Source organism: Aptenodytes forsteri, unplaced genomic scaffold (assembly GCF_000699145.1).
Source record: "Aptenodytes forsteri isolate BGI_AS27 unplaced genomic scaffold, ASM69914v1 Scaffold61, whole genome shotgun sequence".
In the NCBI taxonomy this organism is placed as follows: domain Eukaryota; kingdom Metazoa; phylum Chordata; class Aves; order Sphenisciformes; family Spheniscidae; genus Aptenodytes; species Aptenodytes forsteri.
This window is the reverse complement of record NW_008794443.1, coordinates 2,335,421-2,353,249: the sequence shown is the minus strand read 5'-3', so window position 1 is coordinate 2,353,249 and position 17,829 is coordinate 2,335,421. Positions and strand designations below refer to the sequence as shown.

General features: G+C 39.3%; 1 protein-coding gene across 1 annotated transcript; it reads left to right on the top strand.

Annotated features, from left to right (window-relative positions):
* Positions 1-17,380, top strand: LOC103907560 (tumor necrosis factor receptor superfamily member 1B). Its single transcript, XM_009289772.2, has 10 exons — positions 1-132; positions 6,742-6,844; positions 9,179-9,307; positions 10,457-10,606; positions 11,498-11,591; positions 11,676-11,869; positions 12,645-12,719; positions 13,693-13,730; positions 14,192-14,462; positions 15,199-17,380. The coding sequence occupies exons 1-10, from the start codon at positions 1-3 to the stop codon at positions 15,495-15,497; spliced, it is 1,485 nt and encodes a 494-aa protein (XP_009288047.1). The 3' UTR covers positions 15,498-17,380.
* Positions 17,381-17,829: the final 449 nt, after the last annotated feature.

Sequence of the window (17,829 nt, the reverse complement as noted above, 5' to 3'; positions counted from 1 at the left end):
ATGGTCACGGTTGCAAAGCGGGAGTGCACCTGGTGTCGTGCAAGGTGTAATGCAAGCGGGCATCGCTTTACCGTTATGCTTGCAGAGGTGTCATGCGAGTGGACAGCGTTTTACTGTTGTGCTTGCAGTCCCGTGAGTTATCCGTCTCCCTCTGCTTGTGCTGAACTCGGTGTGATTTCTACAGGAGCCTCGCATCCCACTCTTAGACTTCTTTAAAGCTCATCCTGCTCCTTTTGGCTGCGTCGTTGCTATTTCCTGGCTTCCCAAAGCAATGACTAATCGTTTTCCTGGATTTTCATTGGAAATGGGTTGATTTTTTCAGGCTTGTTTGAATATTTGCAAAAACTGTGAGTGTCCTGGCAAGTGCAGAGTGTAAATCTGTATGTATTTTACACCGTTGTTTAAACAGGAAGAGCTTGTTGTGTTCTGTTGGATCCCTGAAAATATTCCCTATTTACATAGAAAAGCCTTTTAATTTACATCTAAGACCTGATGTGATGCAGCTGCGACTGTTCTCTTTTCTGTCCAGCTGTACCACTACTTGGCAATTAATGCTTTTAACTGTTTAAACCAAAGAGCTTGCTGGGATCTGCTTGACTTTGTGTGTATGCTGTACTGGTATATTGATAGCATTTTTCCATCTGATTTTAAAGTGTCCTGGATTATGAAGATAAATATGGAAATGCTGCTGAGATGTCCAGGTCATTGCTTTTTCATGGGATGTGTACATTATTTACATGTTTATTTAATCATATTAATTTAGCCTTGATAAGATGAAGGTGCAGTGAAACTAGGTGAGGATGTCGGAATGTATATTGAACCTGGAATTACACAGTGGTCTTTTAAGGAGTACTGGGTGCTATAGTGGGTTGATAATATATTAAATTAATTTTTTTAACTGCTTCTCACTCATTTTGAATTCAGCCCTGGTTTGTAAGATGATAGTATTTTGAACCTGATTCACTGAACACCTTGGAGTGGATAAGGTAGGGAAGGTAAAGAAGGGAGAGTCTCAGGATTGTAGCAGACCTTATCACCAAAATTTAAGTGTAAAGTTTTGTCATGCCTCTTGCTGAACAAAGGGCTCTGATTGAAAAAGGAATGAACTCTCCTCTCACCTTAAACATGACCTAAACACAATAATGGAAATCATTAAGGAAATTTTCAGCATCGCTTTTTGCATTGTGACGAACCAAAGAAAAGTGCATATATAAATTAGAAAAACAAAACCAGTAGTTTCAGATGTACCACATCTGCACAGAGCTGGAAAAAACCTGCCTGTTATATCAAATTTAAAATGTGATCAGTTAAAGAAAACTTATTTTGGTTTTGAGGGAGAGAAACTGGCAAAGCAGTAGTTATAGGGTGACACTTTTTCTTGTTTTTTCTCATTCAGCTGAAATTACCTGAAAGACTGGCCTAAGTCCCTGTGTTACTCACAGGAACTGAGCATAATTTTTGCCATTTTGAACAACTCAATCACCAGATATTTTTAACAGAAACTTTCTCAATAGCCTCAAACCTACGTAACTGTCCTTTGCAAAGCAGCGCAGTGTGCTCTGCAGTGTAGTTGCTGATGTGTATGGAGACAGTCATCCCTTGGATGCTGCTGAGTGGTTGTAAGGGGAATGCTGCTGGTACGTGGAAGGTGTGTTGGTAACCACGCACATGCTCTGAACTGCAAAAGGAGGAGCGTAAAGGAGATCTTGTGGAAAAATCCTGAAATAAACCTGAGCAGACTGCTCAGATGTCCCTGCTTTTTTATGGTCAGAGCTAGGAGGGCTGGGGGTGACGTGCAGCTTTGCTGTTGTACATATCCACACTTGTGGTCGTTGCATCAAAGTTCATGATAACTGAAAGTCTTAACAGGGCATTGCAAAAACCATCTGTGATACAAGCAACACCATCCCAATAAAATTATTTGTCTGAAAATAATAGAAAAATGCCAGTTCTGGCATTTGGCCTAAATAGAAAACAGTTAACCCCTCTGGCAGTGTTTTTGGCTGGTACACCTGGGGCACCTTGGGAAGGTTCTTCATCTGCCATCTTTACACTTAGGGCTCACATAGCTTCTCCTTTCCTGCTCTGCTCTCGATGTTAGGTTATCGCTCTGTCTCCCTTAGGTGCATCTTCCAGGATGTCTCCACGTAAGGTCAAACCCAGTGTGGCCAGTCCTGACTTGCTGATCCTTTCTTGGGAACTTGCTCATCACCTGCCCTTCTCTGACAAGTGATGAGGATACAACCTGTCTTCCTGCCCCTCAGGCCTGCAATCCGTTATTCCTCTTGCTTTCATTCCTTGTTTGCCTGAGTATCTTCGCTTTCCACAGGGAAACTAGATTTTTAAGGCTCATCAGCTTTGACAGTGCCTGTTACTGTAAGTGTCAGATCTCGATTTAGTGGATAATACCTTTTATTAGGGCCACCTTTGGGAAACCAGACCAACTTTTGGATACGTAAGCCTGAAGTTTTGAAACAGAAGAGCTGGTATTCCTGAAAATGTGTATGTTTTTCCAAATACATATGTAATAAAATATACTGTGTCTTCCTACAAACTTTGACTTGCTTCTATAATTTTTGCATGTTGTGAAGAGCTTCCATATTCTATGCAGCCTCCTGCCATCTCATTCTGGGAAAATGTTTTCATATTATGGTGGTGAGTGGCAATGAAGTAGAACCCCTAGCAGTAAGCAAAAAGATACTGTTTTCTCAGGGAGGGGGAACGTGGAGTTGTAAATCTGTTTGTCTGTGGCTATGCAAGGACTTCTGCTTTACAGAAGTGAAGTACGATCTAGGATGGGGGAATAATTCACATAACGGACCCGTAATCTTAGAGAGATATTTGCAGGAAAGCAGCTTTAAAAGAAGCTTTATGGTTTGAGTGTAGTTGGTACAGCCTGATAAAACTCCAGCTGATTTTGGTGAGACTTGCTGTTATCCGATAAGTAATCTTCAACAGAATTATTTTTGTAAATGACCAGTTTAAATATTTTAAACAGAATTCTGTTTTTTCCCCTCTTCAGCAGGTTTGGTAGCTCAGCAAACATTATCGCTTTACCTCAAGTCTTTTCCATAGCAACAGATTTTTACGTCAGAGCCCTTGGTGACTTCATTGTGGTTTCACATGCATAAAGAACATTATACGCCAGATGTAGTTCCTGTTTAGACTCCTTTGTTTGACAGCTTGAGTTTGAAGAAGGCAACTGTGTGAAAAGGAAGCAAATAAAAATGTAGACATGTGAGTTAGGATTAAAATATATGCTTAAATATCCTTGTTTAAATGACCTCCTTGAGTGAAAACGCATGTTATGTGAATGGATTAATATATATATATTCATCCATTATATTAGCATGTTTTATTTCTATTATTGAGGATACTTAAATTTAATTACACATAAAGTCCAAGACTACAGGACCAAGCTGTAAGCAGGAATTAAAGGAAATTATGTTCATTGTAATTAATATTCAGCACATAGGGAATGCATTACATTGTGACGTGCTGTGAGTAGTTGAGACCTGGACTTCCTCACTAATAGGTAGGGCCAGGCCGGTGCATTGGATCAAGCCCTTCTAATTCTGAAGAAGTCTGAATCCAAATCTTGTTTTGTAGTTGACGACAGCTGTAAGCAGGAATTAAAGGAAATTATGTTCATTGTAATTAATATTCAGCACATAGGGAATGCATTACATTGTGACGTGCTGTGAGTAGTTGAGACCTGGACTTCCTCACTAATAGGTAGGGCCAGGCCGGTGCATTGGATCAAGCCCTTCTAATTCTGAAGAAGTCTGAATCCAAATCTTGTTTTGTAGTTCACGACGCGGCTCAGCTCTGGTACAGACATTAAGGTCTCAGTTGTGGTTGGCCTCTGTACACCTGTGTGGGAGGGGACAGCCCGCAGGCCCTTTCCCTTCTAGTGCTGCTCCACACAGCACAGATACAGCTGCAGGCCTGAAAATCATGAGATACAGACGTGTTCTCTGCCAGTTTTATCTTGGGTAAGATATAGAGAAGGGTAGGATATAGAGAATCTTGGAAACAATTGTGCTTGTGGATACGTATTTAGAAGAGTCTGTACTAACCTCTCAGTTGGTATGGAGGCTGCTGTTAGCCCACTCCTCTCCAGTGACAAATTAGGTCACCTATCTACTGTATGTCTGTGGTGCAGATGGGAAAATGATTCAGACAATGCAGGGACTCTCTCCAGAGTCTTGAGCATTGACTTTTTGTATGTAACTTCTTAGTTATTGCTTAATACAAAGGCATTGCAAAAATCTCCCTAGTGAGTTGTGTAGTCAAAGGCAAGCATAGTTTACCCATTTCTGTGCCAAAATAGATTGCTTAATTTGATTGATGTGCATAGAACTAGACTAAATTTCATGTTTAATAATGTTCGTCCCTCTGCTGCTAGATAGATGAGGCATTTTACTTCTACTTGTACCTGTCAAATTAAATGAAGTCTTCCAAAGTCTTCATTTTGTCCGTAGAAGTATCTTAAAAGTCTGCTGCCATTAGACACTACTACCTAATGTGAGAAGTTCTAAGGCTATAACGCAAAAGATGCAGCATCAGGTTACTTTTCCTTCACACAATCTGCTTGCAGAACATTGAATCACAGTAAAAACAGAAGACAAAATAAGGACTTATGAGAGCTACAAACAGTAACAAAATGTAAAGATTGTGGAATAGAATCTGGCCCCTACTCATCAGTCTTTCAGCCCAAAGTAGCCAACGGATCTGGATGCCAGACGGATTTGTTTTGGGCAGCAAATATTGTACTGCCCAACTCAGGCCTTAAAATTGGTGAGTTGGATAGAAAAAGTGGGATCGTCTTTTAGCCAAGAAATCCAGGAGAGTTTTATACCTAGTAAAAGGCCTACGCTTCCTCTGACATAGTAGGAGATTTGATTGCTGGCCTTGACAACTTTGATTAAACTAGTTTACATTGGAAGTAACTACTAAAATTAATGGCATCCTTCCAGTGCAAACAAAGCTGAGCTCATGTGTGTATATAAATTGTATCTAAGTGAGTTACAAGTCCCTTTTAGTTTCCCATAATGTTCTTTGAGGACAGTTGGCAAGAAATTGTCAATTGTATGTCATTGAGAGCCACAGCTCATCAGATAAAATTTCAAGGAGATTGTATCAGACAGCAGACATATCCTTTCAAGCACAGCTTAAGGGAAATAGATGTGAACCCATCAACCAACCGGTTTTCCTGTGTCTTTAACTCGCAGGGCAGTATTTACAACAGGCAACGCAGAGGATGAGATAAGATATACATCTAGATAAGGGGTAAAATTTTTCAACAAGCTGCATAAGAAAATGTTGGGTTCCCTTTAAGTAAATTGTTGAGAGTGGGAAGTGTTAGTCTACTTTGTCAGTAATGTGAAGACACAATAGATAATCAACATGTTTTTTCAGTAAGGAGGAAGGATATTTTCATTACTGGCTTCCAAAGAGCTTGTTCCTGTTTTGATTTCTCTTTTTAATAACACTTAAAGTACTTCTCTAAATGTGTGTAGATTATACATGGAGCAATCTCTTCAGACTGGAGAAAATTAAGCAGTGTCACATACTTTTTGAACAGCATCTTTCTGACCTAGCAGGAAACTCCTACGCTTGTACTACCTAACATTAGCCTTTTTCTTTTGAGTGAGTATATTTTTCCCTTTGAAAACAGATGTCAGGTCCTCAGATATTTTGACGCTTGTTCATTGAAGTCACTGAGCTGTGTTGATTGGTAAGAACTGAAAATTAGGTACACTGTGCTTCATGACTGTTTCTTATGCATTTGACCTGCCATATGAGGTAGGTTTTTTATTTTTATTTAAGTCTTGTAGCCGATTGCTCCTTTTCAGAAGCAGCAGTGCAGTTTTTGGAGACATTGTTTTCAAAACATCAAGGCCTTTCTCATTGAGAAAGGAATCACAAAGTATCTGGAATGATAAAAGCCTTTTTTCTTTCCCTTTGGTGAAACAGTTCTAATAGCACAGTTTTTTTGACTGAAGGGATGGGTTATCTTGCCTGGATATTGTATGGGTGTAAGTGAGGGCATAATGAACATAAGCACAATAGAGAATTGAACTTAGTGACCTTTGCACCCACTGATGAAAACAGAAAGATTCCTTCAAGTGCTGCAGCAGTGCTAGACCCACAGCTCCCTCTTCCACCGGCTCAGGAGGCCTGAGGGAATTCATAAGTAGCAAAATCAATCTTCTAGTTTTCAGATAGGGCTCTAAATGTGTATAGGGAGTAGACCTACTAGGTACGAAAGTATCATTTTTAACATAGCCACTTTGCGGAAAACGCTTCTCCCCACAAACCCACAGGTAAGAATTCAGGTTTCGCTGGCGTTTTGTAAAAGGTTGTTTGAATCACGGCAACTGCGAACAGGTACTTAGCCCTTTGGTTTAGGGGATGCAGTAGTGACCAGGTGTGATGCTAATCCCATGGTTCCATTGCATTCTTTTGAACATAAAACGTGGAGAAATCGCTTTGTTCATTGTGACAGATCTTTGAAAAGCAGAGGAACCTCTAAATGGTCTCATGTATCTTATAAGCTGTGCATTCTCCTTCAACTTTTTGGCATCTGCTGCTTTCTGTTTCATCAGGCCTACATCAGTGTCTTGGAAAGGGAGGTGTTTATAATCGCACTGATCTTTAAGTGTTTGTTTCTTTTGAATCTCTACTCTAGGGTCAGAGTGGACTTGTGACTCATGATTTTCCTTTAATTTCTCCTAGGAATATTCATTGCCTTATACACCACAGTTGGCACAATGCAAAGATCCCAGCACTGAATTCTATGAAGAAGGACTTAATAAATGTTGCAGCCAGTGCCCTCCAGGTAGGCTATAATTCAAACTATTACTTTACACAGCCAAATTCAGTCAGTTTTCAGATGATTTGAATCTCTACTCTAGGGCCAGAGTGGACTTGTGACTCATGATTTTCCTTTAATTTCTCCTAGGAATATTCATTGCCTTTACACCACAGTTGGCACAATGCAAAGATCCCAGCACTGAATTCTATGAAGAAGGACTTAATAAGTTGCAGCCAAGCATAGTACATTTTGATTACTTATACATCTTAAGAGCATCGAATTTTTGCTGTTGTCTAGCTGGAAGACAATAAAATGCTGTGGCTGTAAAAATATCTGTAGAAGAGGCACACTGTTCATCAGAATTGGAATTCTGTTACAAGGCTAACCTGGCTGGGGCTTATCAGGAGGTAGGCTGCTGAGCTCTTGTAAGCACAGCTTTGTGCTGAGCTCTTGAAGGAACAGCTTTGCATGGTGTTTTGATTAAAGTATTTTTAAGTCAACATTTGGGGGAGGGAGCAACACCTCACTAAGGGAATTACAAAAATTAGACAACACATGTCAGACCCAAGCCCACTAATAACAAATATATTGTAAAACAGGGCATGAGGTAGAACTTAGTTTCTGTACTTCGATAATATCACTTATATAAGGAGCTTTCCGTCGGACAGGTTAATCTGTAATTGCTCATTAAGGGAGTTTTGTTGTCTTTTACTGTAAATCAGACACTTGCAGACCACTATCAGAGTCTGGGTACAAGACTACAGAAACTGTCTGCTTTGAGGTGTCATGTCTTACACTCCAGTGATAATTATTAGTGATCTTTTGTTAGCAAAAGTTGTTGACTGCAGAAAGGTGGGTGTGTGGGCTTGGGGGTTTTTTTGGGGGTAGTAATGCCGTTTGGGTATTTTAATAACAGAATTTTTGCAATAAGTTGTCATTACATTATTACATTAGACAGCAAAAAACTGCCTATTTGTCTCATTACATGCTGAGCAAACAAAATTTGCCTCCATAAATGCTGAGTTCCTGTCAGAGAGATACAGAAGTTGAAGCAGGAAATCGGTATCTGCTGAAGCAGCCACAGTTGCCTGAATTAACCGAAAATGTCTAGATAGATCTGTCAAGCTTCCTTTGTTAAAAACACAACAGATGAAAGATGATAATTCATAGGTAAAACCTTTTTCTGTTGTGGTATGTACTGTTCAGTCGATTTCTCCTGAATTTTAATTTTTCAGAATAACAAACTGTGGGCAAGAAGTTGTAAGAAGTCTAAAATCTTTATTTTTGTTATTATGAATTTGAATTTTTTTACCATAATTTATGAAAAATTGAAGCCTAAATCATTAGCAGGATGTGGGAGGCAGAATTTTAAGGTTCAAGTAAGTACATGGAAAAACAAAGTCTTTGGAAATAATTTCTATGGCTCACCTCCAGGGCCCCTTCTTTCAGAGAACAGAGATTCTCCAAGCAGCTCCCAAGGCTTTCTCAGTGTTACTCCTGCTTTCTGAGCATGTTTTCCAGGATATTTCTGTACAGGATATGAGACATTGACTTTTATCTTCTTCCTCCTTTCAAGCAAGGGGGAAATGGCAACTGAGGTGTTTTCCTTTCTCCCAAATGGGTATGTTTGAGCTCATATTTACTTATTCCCACCACTGCACGCTACTCTGTTGTTGGTGAGAAGCACTGGAGAAACTGCCTTTGATAGCTTTTGATCTTGTCTGCAACGTCAGTAGCTTCAGAAACTCATTGCTTTGATCTGTTAGGGCTGGCTTACGATGTTAAGGCTGGCAGAAGAGGTGAAGGAAAAAGAGTGAGCTCATGTCCCATCAGTAGTGACAAGTGGTGAAGTTCTAATTCAGGTCTGTTTGTGGTAATACTTTATTATGCTTTCTTCACTTGCTGCTTGTAAAGGTAGTAAGGGCCTCACCCAGACACAACATTCTAGCACGTGCCTGACTTTCAGCATGAAGCACCATCCTGTGTTTCACCACAAAATGCAGCTTCTATGAGGATAAAAAATTTGTTTTATGTACTGTGGTAGTTGCATCTAAGTATATGCTGAGGGGTTGTGTTCAGGAGCGAGGCTGCCTTGTTTTGAACATGGCTGGAATTCACTGAACTGAATGTAGGAAAAGGGGTCAAACACAAATAACATGCAAGAAATCAGAGTTTCCCTGTATATACGTGCAGTCCTCCTTTAAATCAATACTTGGTTGGTATACGTTACCAATCTGATAGTGGCAGTGAAAGGAAAGGGTTTCTATAACTAAGAATGAAACTTACCGTAAACAATTCCTAGTGATCTTTTCCAATGAGATGCTTTCTCTGTTTTGTTTTGGTTTGTTTTTTTAATAGGTCAATATAAGACTGAGAGCTGCAGTGACAGGGTGGACACAAAGTGCAGTCCCTGTAGACCTAACACGTATACAGCAATCTGGAATCGGTCTCCTCAGTGCTTTGCCTGCTCACCACCCTGCAGGAAAGGTAGGCTTGAATTATTAAAGAGGCATTTGTGACTTTAGCAGCCTGCTCAAAGAGTGGGCTTGGTTTAACCTAGTCTTTTCTCCTAAGAAAACTGGGAGGTTTTGTCTATTCCTTGTATAGTCCCATTCTCATGCTTTTGGTACTCATAAGATTTGGGGAAAAGAATCAGGGAAAAGTCTTGCAGGGGGCCCTGCCCCTTTTTCTCTCTAAGTCCTAAAAATGTGACACCAATCTTACGTTCTTGGAAACTAAGGTACTGCATCACTAAAATAGGTACAAATGTCATCAGTAGAGTAACTTCCTGCTTATACTCTCCAGCCAAGGGAGCTTAAGACCTGAGTTGCGCAGGGGTAAATGGGTAATTACATTTCCAGCATCCAGTCATTCCTCGGTTTGTCTGCTGAACTGACAACAGCAAGCACCAGTTGTGATATTCCTATATTGTTTTTATTTCTTTTGCAAAGCAGCAGTCAGTGAGAGCATGCTGGTTCAGTTCATTAAAACAGCTTAACAGTATATAAAGTAGTACATTGTACCAACATCTGTACGTTTGTTAATGCATGTGATCTATTAGACCAATTCAGTCATGCTGTTGCTCATCATTTCTAATGGAAACTGGTGTAGAAAATTATCTACTTGACTCACTGGCAATTAAGTTTTAATGATACAGTCTAAGTTGTTCAAAGGACCTTTGGTCTCATCTAAATAGATAAACCTACGAAGCTGGTTAGTTACAGTATGAAAGTGTCTGCAGTAAGGTCTCTAATCACTTTAAATACAGTTGCATGATCTGCTTAGACTACAAATCTTAGTATGGCCCCCAGATACCGCAGTGATGAGCACAGGTAACACAAATGTGCATATTTATGGTTATGATACAATACGATGCAACTGCAGGTACAGAGTTTCAAGTGCGAATTCTACAGATGCAAATTTCTCCTTTCCTAGAGAGAAAGAGGAAGCTTTTCTGAAAATGTAGATGTTGGGGCATATAACATACTTGTTTTATAATGCTATACTAGCCAGAAGCTGCAAAATTGTCTTCAGTTTGTGGTATGTGAACATCACCTCATATTCACTTGAAACATTGCAGGCTATGATTTTAAATGTTGCTAATGACATCTTGCTTTATTCTTGTTTTAAAAACAGGATTTGTGCAGAATCAAACATGCACTAAGTCACAGGACAGAATCTGTAGCTGCCCACCCAATGAGTACTGCATTTCGAAAATATATGAGTACTGCAAAATATGTAAAGTGCATAAAAAATGTGGAAAAGGTTACCGTGTTTCCAGAAGAGGTAATTTAATTCTAAACACCCTACACACAAAATAGTTTTACTGTATGAAGAGGGTTATTTTTTGCATTAATAGTCCATAAATATTTCTGAATCTGCCTCCAACTCAGTAAATTACAGGATTATTGTCTTTTAATTCCCTGCAGTTATGCGTTCTTTTTAGTGCAAGCATTATCTTAGCAAGTAGGCAGTAACTAGAGCAACAGTATTCTCAAGAGGCATATCCAAAGGGACAACATGTCGCAATCTGTTACTACCATATATCATAAAGTTCCCCAATCCAACTTAACCTTCCTTTGTTTTGCTCTGCCGTGTGATTTCTTCCATACAAGTGACTCGGATTCAAGACCACTTAATTCCCGCTTAAATCCTTGAAACAGGGCTTCAGGTTGAATTTTGGGTACGGTAAGTAATGATGACTCTATGCTGTCCTGAAGAATTAATCTGTCTTTATTAGACGATGAAAGTCACCACTCTGACAATGTAGCTGTCTGAATATTATTTATCATCTTGAAAGAGGTGGAACACTGAATATTTTTAAGAAATTAAGAATCATTTGAAAAGACACAGAACTCCAACAATGGAATAGGTGGTCAGCCTGTCAGGGATGAGTGAAAAAGCTCAGCTCTGCCTGTAGTACCACATTTTAACCTTTTGGTGGGGTTTTTACAGTATTTGAAAAAGACTGACTATCAAGGGCACCAAACTAACAGCTGATGAATCTTCTGATTTGTGTTTGGGTTGGGTGTTTCAAATTAATCTCTTCTGTGACAGTTAAAGACTGTATTTTGTGTACTGCCTCTGTATCACTTCCAGGATCTGTACCGCAGACCTTGATTATTCATTCTTGTTTCTCACTAGATGACTAACTGGAGTTTTTCTATTTGTTTAAAGGGACAGATAGCACAGATACAGAATGTAAACCTTGTCCTCCTGGCACTTTTTCACATGAGGAATCTTACGACACCAGCTGTATACCACATACAGTGTAAGCCAGTGTTCCTGTCTAATAGCAACCTTAACTGTGCACAGGGTTGCTTTCTTTCCTAACTTCTCTTTTTGTTTCTTGCAGTTGTAAATCAGTGGCTATTCCTGGTAACAGCATGAATGACACTGTTTGCAGTGACTCAGAAACAGCAGTTGCCACAGTTCTACCTCATACGATTTTGAACCTGCTCCTGACCCAAAGCTCGGCTTCCGACAAACCTGAAATAATAACTCGACCTGTCATTTTAAACTCTGTGCCTGACATGTCTTACATCATTGGTGAGCTATTAACTAATTTAAAGTCATTTTTGTCTGGCTAGGAAGCAAGTTTGTATTTAGTTCTCAGTTTCTTTCCAAGACCAATTACCTGTACCCAAGCAGAACCTCAGAACAGCTGAATTAATTCAATATGACACTGCTTGTAGTGAGTTGCATAATATTTACCTATGCATCTGCACTACCCCAGTGCATTCTACAGTCCTCGTAATTCTGGAAGTATTTCTAAAAATCCCAAAACTAGATTATACAAGGCATTTCCTGAGAATTGCTACTATGAAGGAGGTGGTGGAAAAGGTTGTATCTTAGATTCTGAACTGAGGCAAGATTGATTTCATAAACCTCCTGGTGAGGGGTCTTTGGAGACTTCTGGCAGCCTTTCCCGAAATGGGAAGTCCTTATACCATTGGCAAGTGTAGATGTATTCTCTCCTGTTCACAACCTGTCCACAAGGCATATATGTTTAGGAGCATTCTGGACTGCCTGGCCTTGTATCTAACAAACTGTTCCTAGCCTAGAGAGATATCTTTTGTGACTGAGGCCAAAAGTCTGTCCTTGCTTTTCAGGACAGGAAAATTCAATTTTATGAAGTGGTGGAGACTGAAATGAGACCTTGGTATCTCACAATAGAGGCATCAAATGTGAACGTCAGACACACCCGATACTTGTAAATTTAACTTTTGCAGCCATGGACAGAAACTACAAAACTACCTCTTTCTAATTAGATCCTTTGTCAGATCAACCTGCTAAATAATTTATCTTTTTAATTTATTTTCAGCATCAGTAGCAGGACCATTGTTATTTGTCCTGATAATCGCTATTTTGGGGTATTGCTTAGTCTCCAAAAAAAAAGGTAAGATTCATGAAGTGAAAACAAGCAGATCTATAAATATTAGGAAGAGTGTCACCTCATTTCCTACTAATTTGAGCCTAGTGGTTGACTGACATTAGCGTCTTAGAAGATGCTAGCTCTCTTCGAAGCTTTTCTCATGGCTGGATATGGATGAAGTATCACTAGCGTGTAGATTCTTTGGTGTCTAATAATGTATGAGTTTATTTTTTTTTTCAAGGGGACAAGGTGATGATTTACAGGTTTCTGCCTCACTAGCTGGCAACCTATAGCTTCATGAAACCCTGAGGAGCTTTTGACACCATTCCTCTGTTACATGGGGGTGAAAATGGCCAAAGGGTTCAAAGGTCAATAGAAGAGAGACTAAGAGAAAACTCATGCAAATCAGCTTGATCACATAAGCTTTGGGGCTACAGAAAAATAGAATTAAAAAAATACTCCAGGAATACCATATGTATTTAGAGTAAAAGTATCTTTATTAAATCACATGGGGTGAAATTAATCTCAATACGGGGATACAGTGAGGCAAATGTCCCGTTCAAATCTCTTGTTCCTCAGATTTTAGATAATTGTCTAAACATACAACATCCCAGTGGAGCTGGACAACTGTACAACAGTTTTGCTCCTACTGGAGCTTGTAAAATATTTTGTACTTCATCATTTAAATAGTAGACACTATGAAATGTTATCATTAAACAGTCACGACCATATTTTATTGTCATCAATACCTTTTCTCACTGACACTATACTAGAAAAACTATTAATTCATGCAGAGGGTCCTCTTTGCTTGCTGGCTAAATTTAGTGTCACCTTACAAAATTAATACAATATAGATTTCAACATTTTTAAACAGTGTGTAATAAGCGTACATTTGGAGCTTATTCCAGGAGCAGAGGATATCAGATTAGTTAAGAGAGCAGCTTTTGCAACTGAAAACAAATTTAGGTGTTAATGAACTGTCTTTGCTCACTTGCAGCCCTTGTATATTCTCCACCGACTACAGAAGCAGATTTGGTGAGTGTCACTCCTTCCTTTCCACCTTTTCCATTTCTTTAAAAGTTACATAGAAATGATGCAGTCTTACCTAATTACAAGTAGAAGAAAACGGCACAGCAGAAAGACAACTGGAGTGAGAATGGAGTGGTTTGGTCCCCAAGCTAGAGTGTAAGATGTACCTTACATAACCTACATAATGTACCATCCTCCCTTTATATTAGCAATAGAACACAGGTGTGGCTCAGAAGACCAGATTTTAGAGCCCTTGTTCCCTAGGGTAATCAGTGAAGTACTGTAGGTGCCTTCAGGAGACAGGTTCATTTTGTTGAACACCTAATGAGCTGGTATGAATTTTACTTAGTCATCAGTATGCAAATGGCAATTATCAGTGGTTTTTTCAGCTGCCTAAGTACTGACCAGTTCTTTGTTAGTGTTTTTTAAAAAGATTAATGTTTTGCATTTCTCTGCAAATGTCCCAGCCTTTTTTCCCTACAGAAAAGCAGTGTGACAAAAAAGTAAGAAATACAGGATCGCAAAACTCCAGCAGTTCTGAACAGGAGGAACAGCATCTCTTGGAAACTTCTGGGTCCAGCAGTAGCTCCCTGAGTAATCCAACTGGGTCTGCAAGAGTCAATGGAGTAAGTAACAAGAGCAATGAAAAGAAAGAAACAGAAGGATTTCAGCAGCAACGTTCAGCTGCAGAAGGTTGTAAGCTTCACAGTGGAGACAGACACAACTCTGCGAGTTCAGGTAAGAATGTATCAGAATGATCCAGAACCTCTTGCAATTTGATTATCAATTATGAGTCTCTGTAGCGGAAGTTTAAATGGCAGGATAAAACATCAGACCCATGTTCAGCAGAGAGAGTAACTTTTGAAAAGAAAAAGTGATTGCTGTCAGCCTGAAAAAGTAAAGAGACTGCGCTCAATGGAGAAGTTATTTGCAGACTAGGGGATCCATGTGAAGGGAGGCACTTACCTGTGGTGGGAGTAATTTAAATGGCAGGATAAAACATCAGACCCATGTTCAGCAGAGAGAGTAACTTTTGAAAAGAAAAAGTGATTGCTGTCAGCCTGAAAAAGTAAAGAGAGTGCGCTCAGTGGAGAAGTTATTTGCAGACTAGGGGATCCATGTGAAGGGAGGCACTTACCTGTGAGTGGGAGTAAGAGCCAAAGGGAGCAGTAAGAAAAGAACATTGCCAAAAGCATCTGAAATGGCAACAGATGGGTAAGGAGTTGGCTGTGATGCAGGGCTCTGTATTAATTTTCATGGCTTTTTTATTTCTGGGATGACGTGGATTTTATGGTACCAAAAAAAACCCTAAAACGTTACAGAACCAACTCCACCAGCTTACCTAAATTAAGTGAAGAAAGAAGATACTTAGTGTCTATTTTAACTTTAGGTCAAAGAGCTGGATAAAGAATCCAGTCATCCTGTTCTGGGTTTCATTCTTCCATGTTTAATGTATTTTCTGTTTATTTGACAGAACATTCCGGTAACGGAGGAACGCAGGTCAATGTGACTTGTATTGTTAAAGTATGTAGTCCAGACTGCAGTTCCCAGTTCCCAGAACAGACTAGTTCAACTAGCATGGATTATGGAAACGCTCCCTATTATTCCCCAACAGGGGAAGAAATTCCCCTTTCCAAAGAAGAAAACCCCTTGAAAAAAGAAACTGAAATTCAGATCTCAGTGGAAAATGAGGACAATTTACTTCAAGACTTACTTCCAGAAGAAAAGAAGTTTCCTCTGGGTATTCAAGATGTGGGGATGAAAACCAGTTAAAGGAAATTACAGATTGTATACTGATTGACTGATAACATTAATCAAACAACCCCTTATCTTCTAAAATAAACATTATGTTAAATGTAGCATTCCTACAGAGACTTGAAATTTCAGACAAATATAGACACTGATGCTTTTGAGGTTTTTCATCTCTTTTGTCAGCTTTGAGAGTTGAAAGATGATCTTTGCAGTTCAAAAAAATTTGAATGCTTTTTCTTTTAAACTGAACGGCCAACTCCTCCCTTTCTTCTGTGATACCTTAGAGAGACCTTTACCAGATTTGAAAAGGAATGTTTTTCTAACTTTATGCCATTGATTTTTCTGCTGAGACTTCTTGTGATGACAGTGTGGGTTCAGGTATGCCACCTATCAAGAACATGGCTGTGACCAGCACTTCTAAGAGACTGGAGTTAAATTATCATTCATTCAATGCTAATGAATTATCCATTTGATTTTAATTAGGAAACTATTGCATTCAATTTCCTATTCCATATCCTCATGGACATACTTTCCCTCATCCTCCTGGATATTTCTTTTATTATAGTTTGCTTTCGCTCATTATTGGACCAAACTTCTCAAATCAACCTTAAGTAGATCAAGGAGTGAAATCTTTTACAGGAGCCTTTTTACTAGATTGCAACTGTTATGTCTAAACAATAGCATTTCATTAGCTGTACATAAGTTCATTTCATTTTAGAAAAGAAAATCTAGATTAAATAGTTGTTATCTTGGAGTAGGAAGTAAGTTCCTTTTATTGACAGTTCTAAAGTTTGTCATCTTTGCGCCCTGGCTGATTCAATATGGTTCCCTGTTTGATTCTGACCTAATTTTTGAGGTTGACCATAAACCCAAAATATTTTTCCCTACCTTCCAGTGAATATTAGAGAAGATCCATGCGAATATGTATGCCAGATAGCTCACACGCATTGACCTCAGGAAAAGGGCTCTCTCTTGATGATTGCATAGCATAATCTGTAAAAAGTGGAATTGACTCAAACCTCAGAACCAGAAAATCCTGTTCTTCACTTCCTGCTTGACGCTGAAGATCCAACCACCTCTTACAGAAAATTAGTAGAGGTTGTCCTTGAATCAAGTGGGAGTCTTTTTGGTTTTGGAAGTCGATTTTTAGGATCCCATTTCCCGTAATTATATTTTACATATGTGACTCAACTGGCAATTGTGGTGTCTGTTTTTAACCAGAACTCGCAATGCGATGTCTGAATTACATTTGAGTGAAGTCATACAGTAGGCATAACTTTTTTCTTTTATGCCATAAAAACATACCGTTGGACTACATGATCATCGTACTTCCCTTCCAGCTGAACTATGCTGTTCTACCTCAAGAGAAACTAAATGCAGTAGTTATTTCTGAGGCCTTAGACTGAAAAAGGATATTTTGCAATAGCATTTATTCTACAGCTACAGAAGAGATACATGTTTTAAAATACAAATTTTAAACTTCCACAAAAGCTATGAAGTTTACTAACATTATTTCTGGAACTGAGAACTGCCAAACAGGTCTTTACTTCTACTATGAAGAAACCTTTTACAACTGTGTATTAAACTTGTACTTGAAAGTAATTTTCAGAAAAGACTTTGAAAATGGGCACACTGAAACGATTATAAAACTGAAGGATTTAGGCAAGAAAAGAACCTAATTTCATACAGCGCTTTGAACCTCTTGCACTGTGCCAAGTATTTTCATGTCTCGTCCGTCAGCTCCTGGTATTGGGACCACATTGAAGAAGCAGTGAAGATTTTTTAAGACATTTTTAAAACGTTAAAAAGGAGGATCCCGTTACAGCAGTTAATTTACTGGGTTTTCAAATTATGGAGCTGTGTGACAAGGAAAATCCAAGTTTTATATTGAAGTAGGAAAAATGTGCTTGCATTTGCTTATGAAAAGTAAAAAAAAAAAAAAGCCTATATTTTCGTAATTACTTGTATCTTCAAGTTTCCTGACCTCTCCATTAAACAAAATTCTAATTTTTAGAACGGGTTCTTTCATTCCATAGCTTAAGCTGCCTCTTTCCAAACAATTTTATTTCCTATCGTTACTACCTAATTAAAAGAGGACAGATCCACTGCAGCCCGCGCATAGGCACTACGCTACAGAGGACTCCATCAACAAACACCGCTCTTTCACTTCAGCGTAGATGAATCAACGCATGATCTTGACCCCCGGTCTGGGCAGATGGACCTGTGACGCTCTGAAGAGCCGAAAGGCTTCGTTTACTGCAGTTTACTCGACGCGAGACCTGCCGTGAGGGGCCCCTCCTCAGGATCCCGGCCCCATAAACGCTTCGGGCCAGGGCTGCCGGGCGGGCCCCGC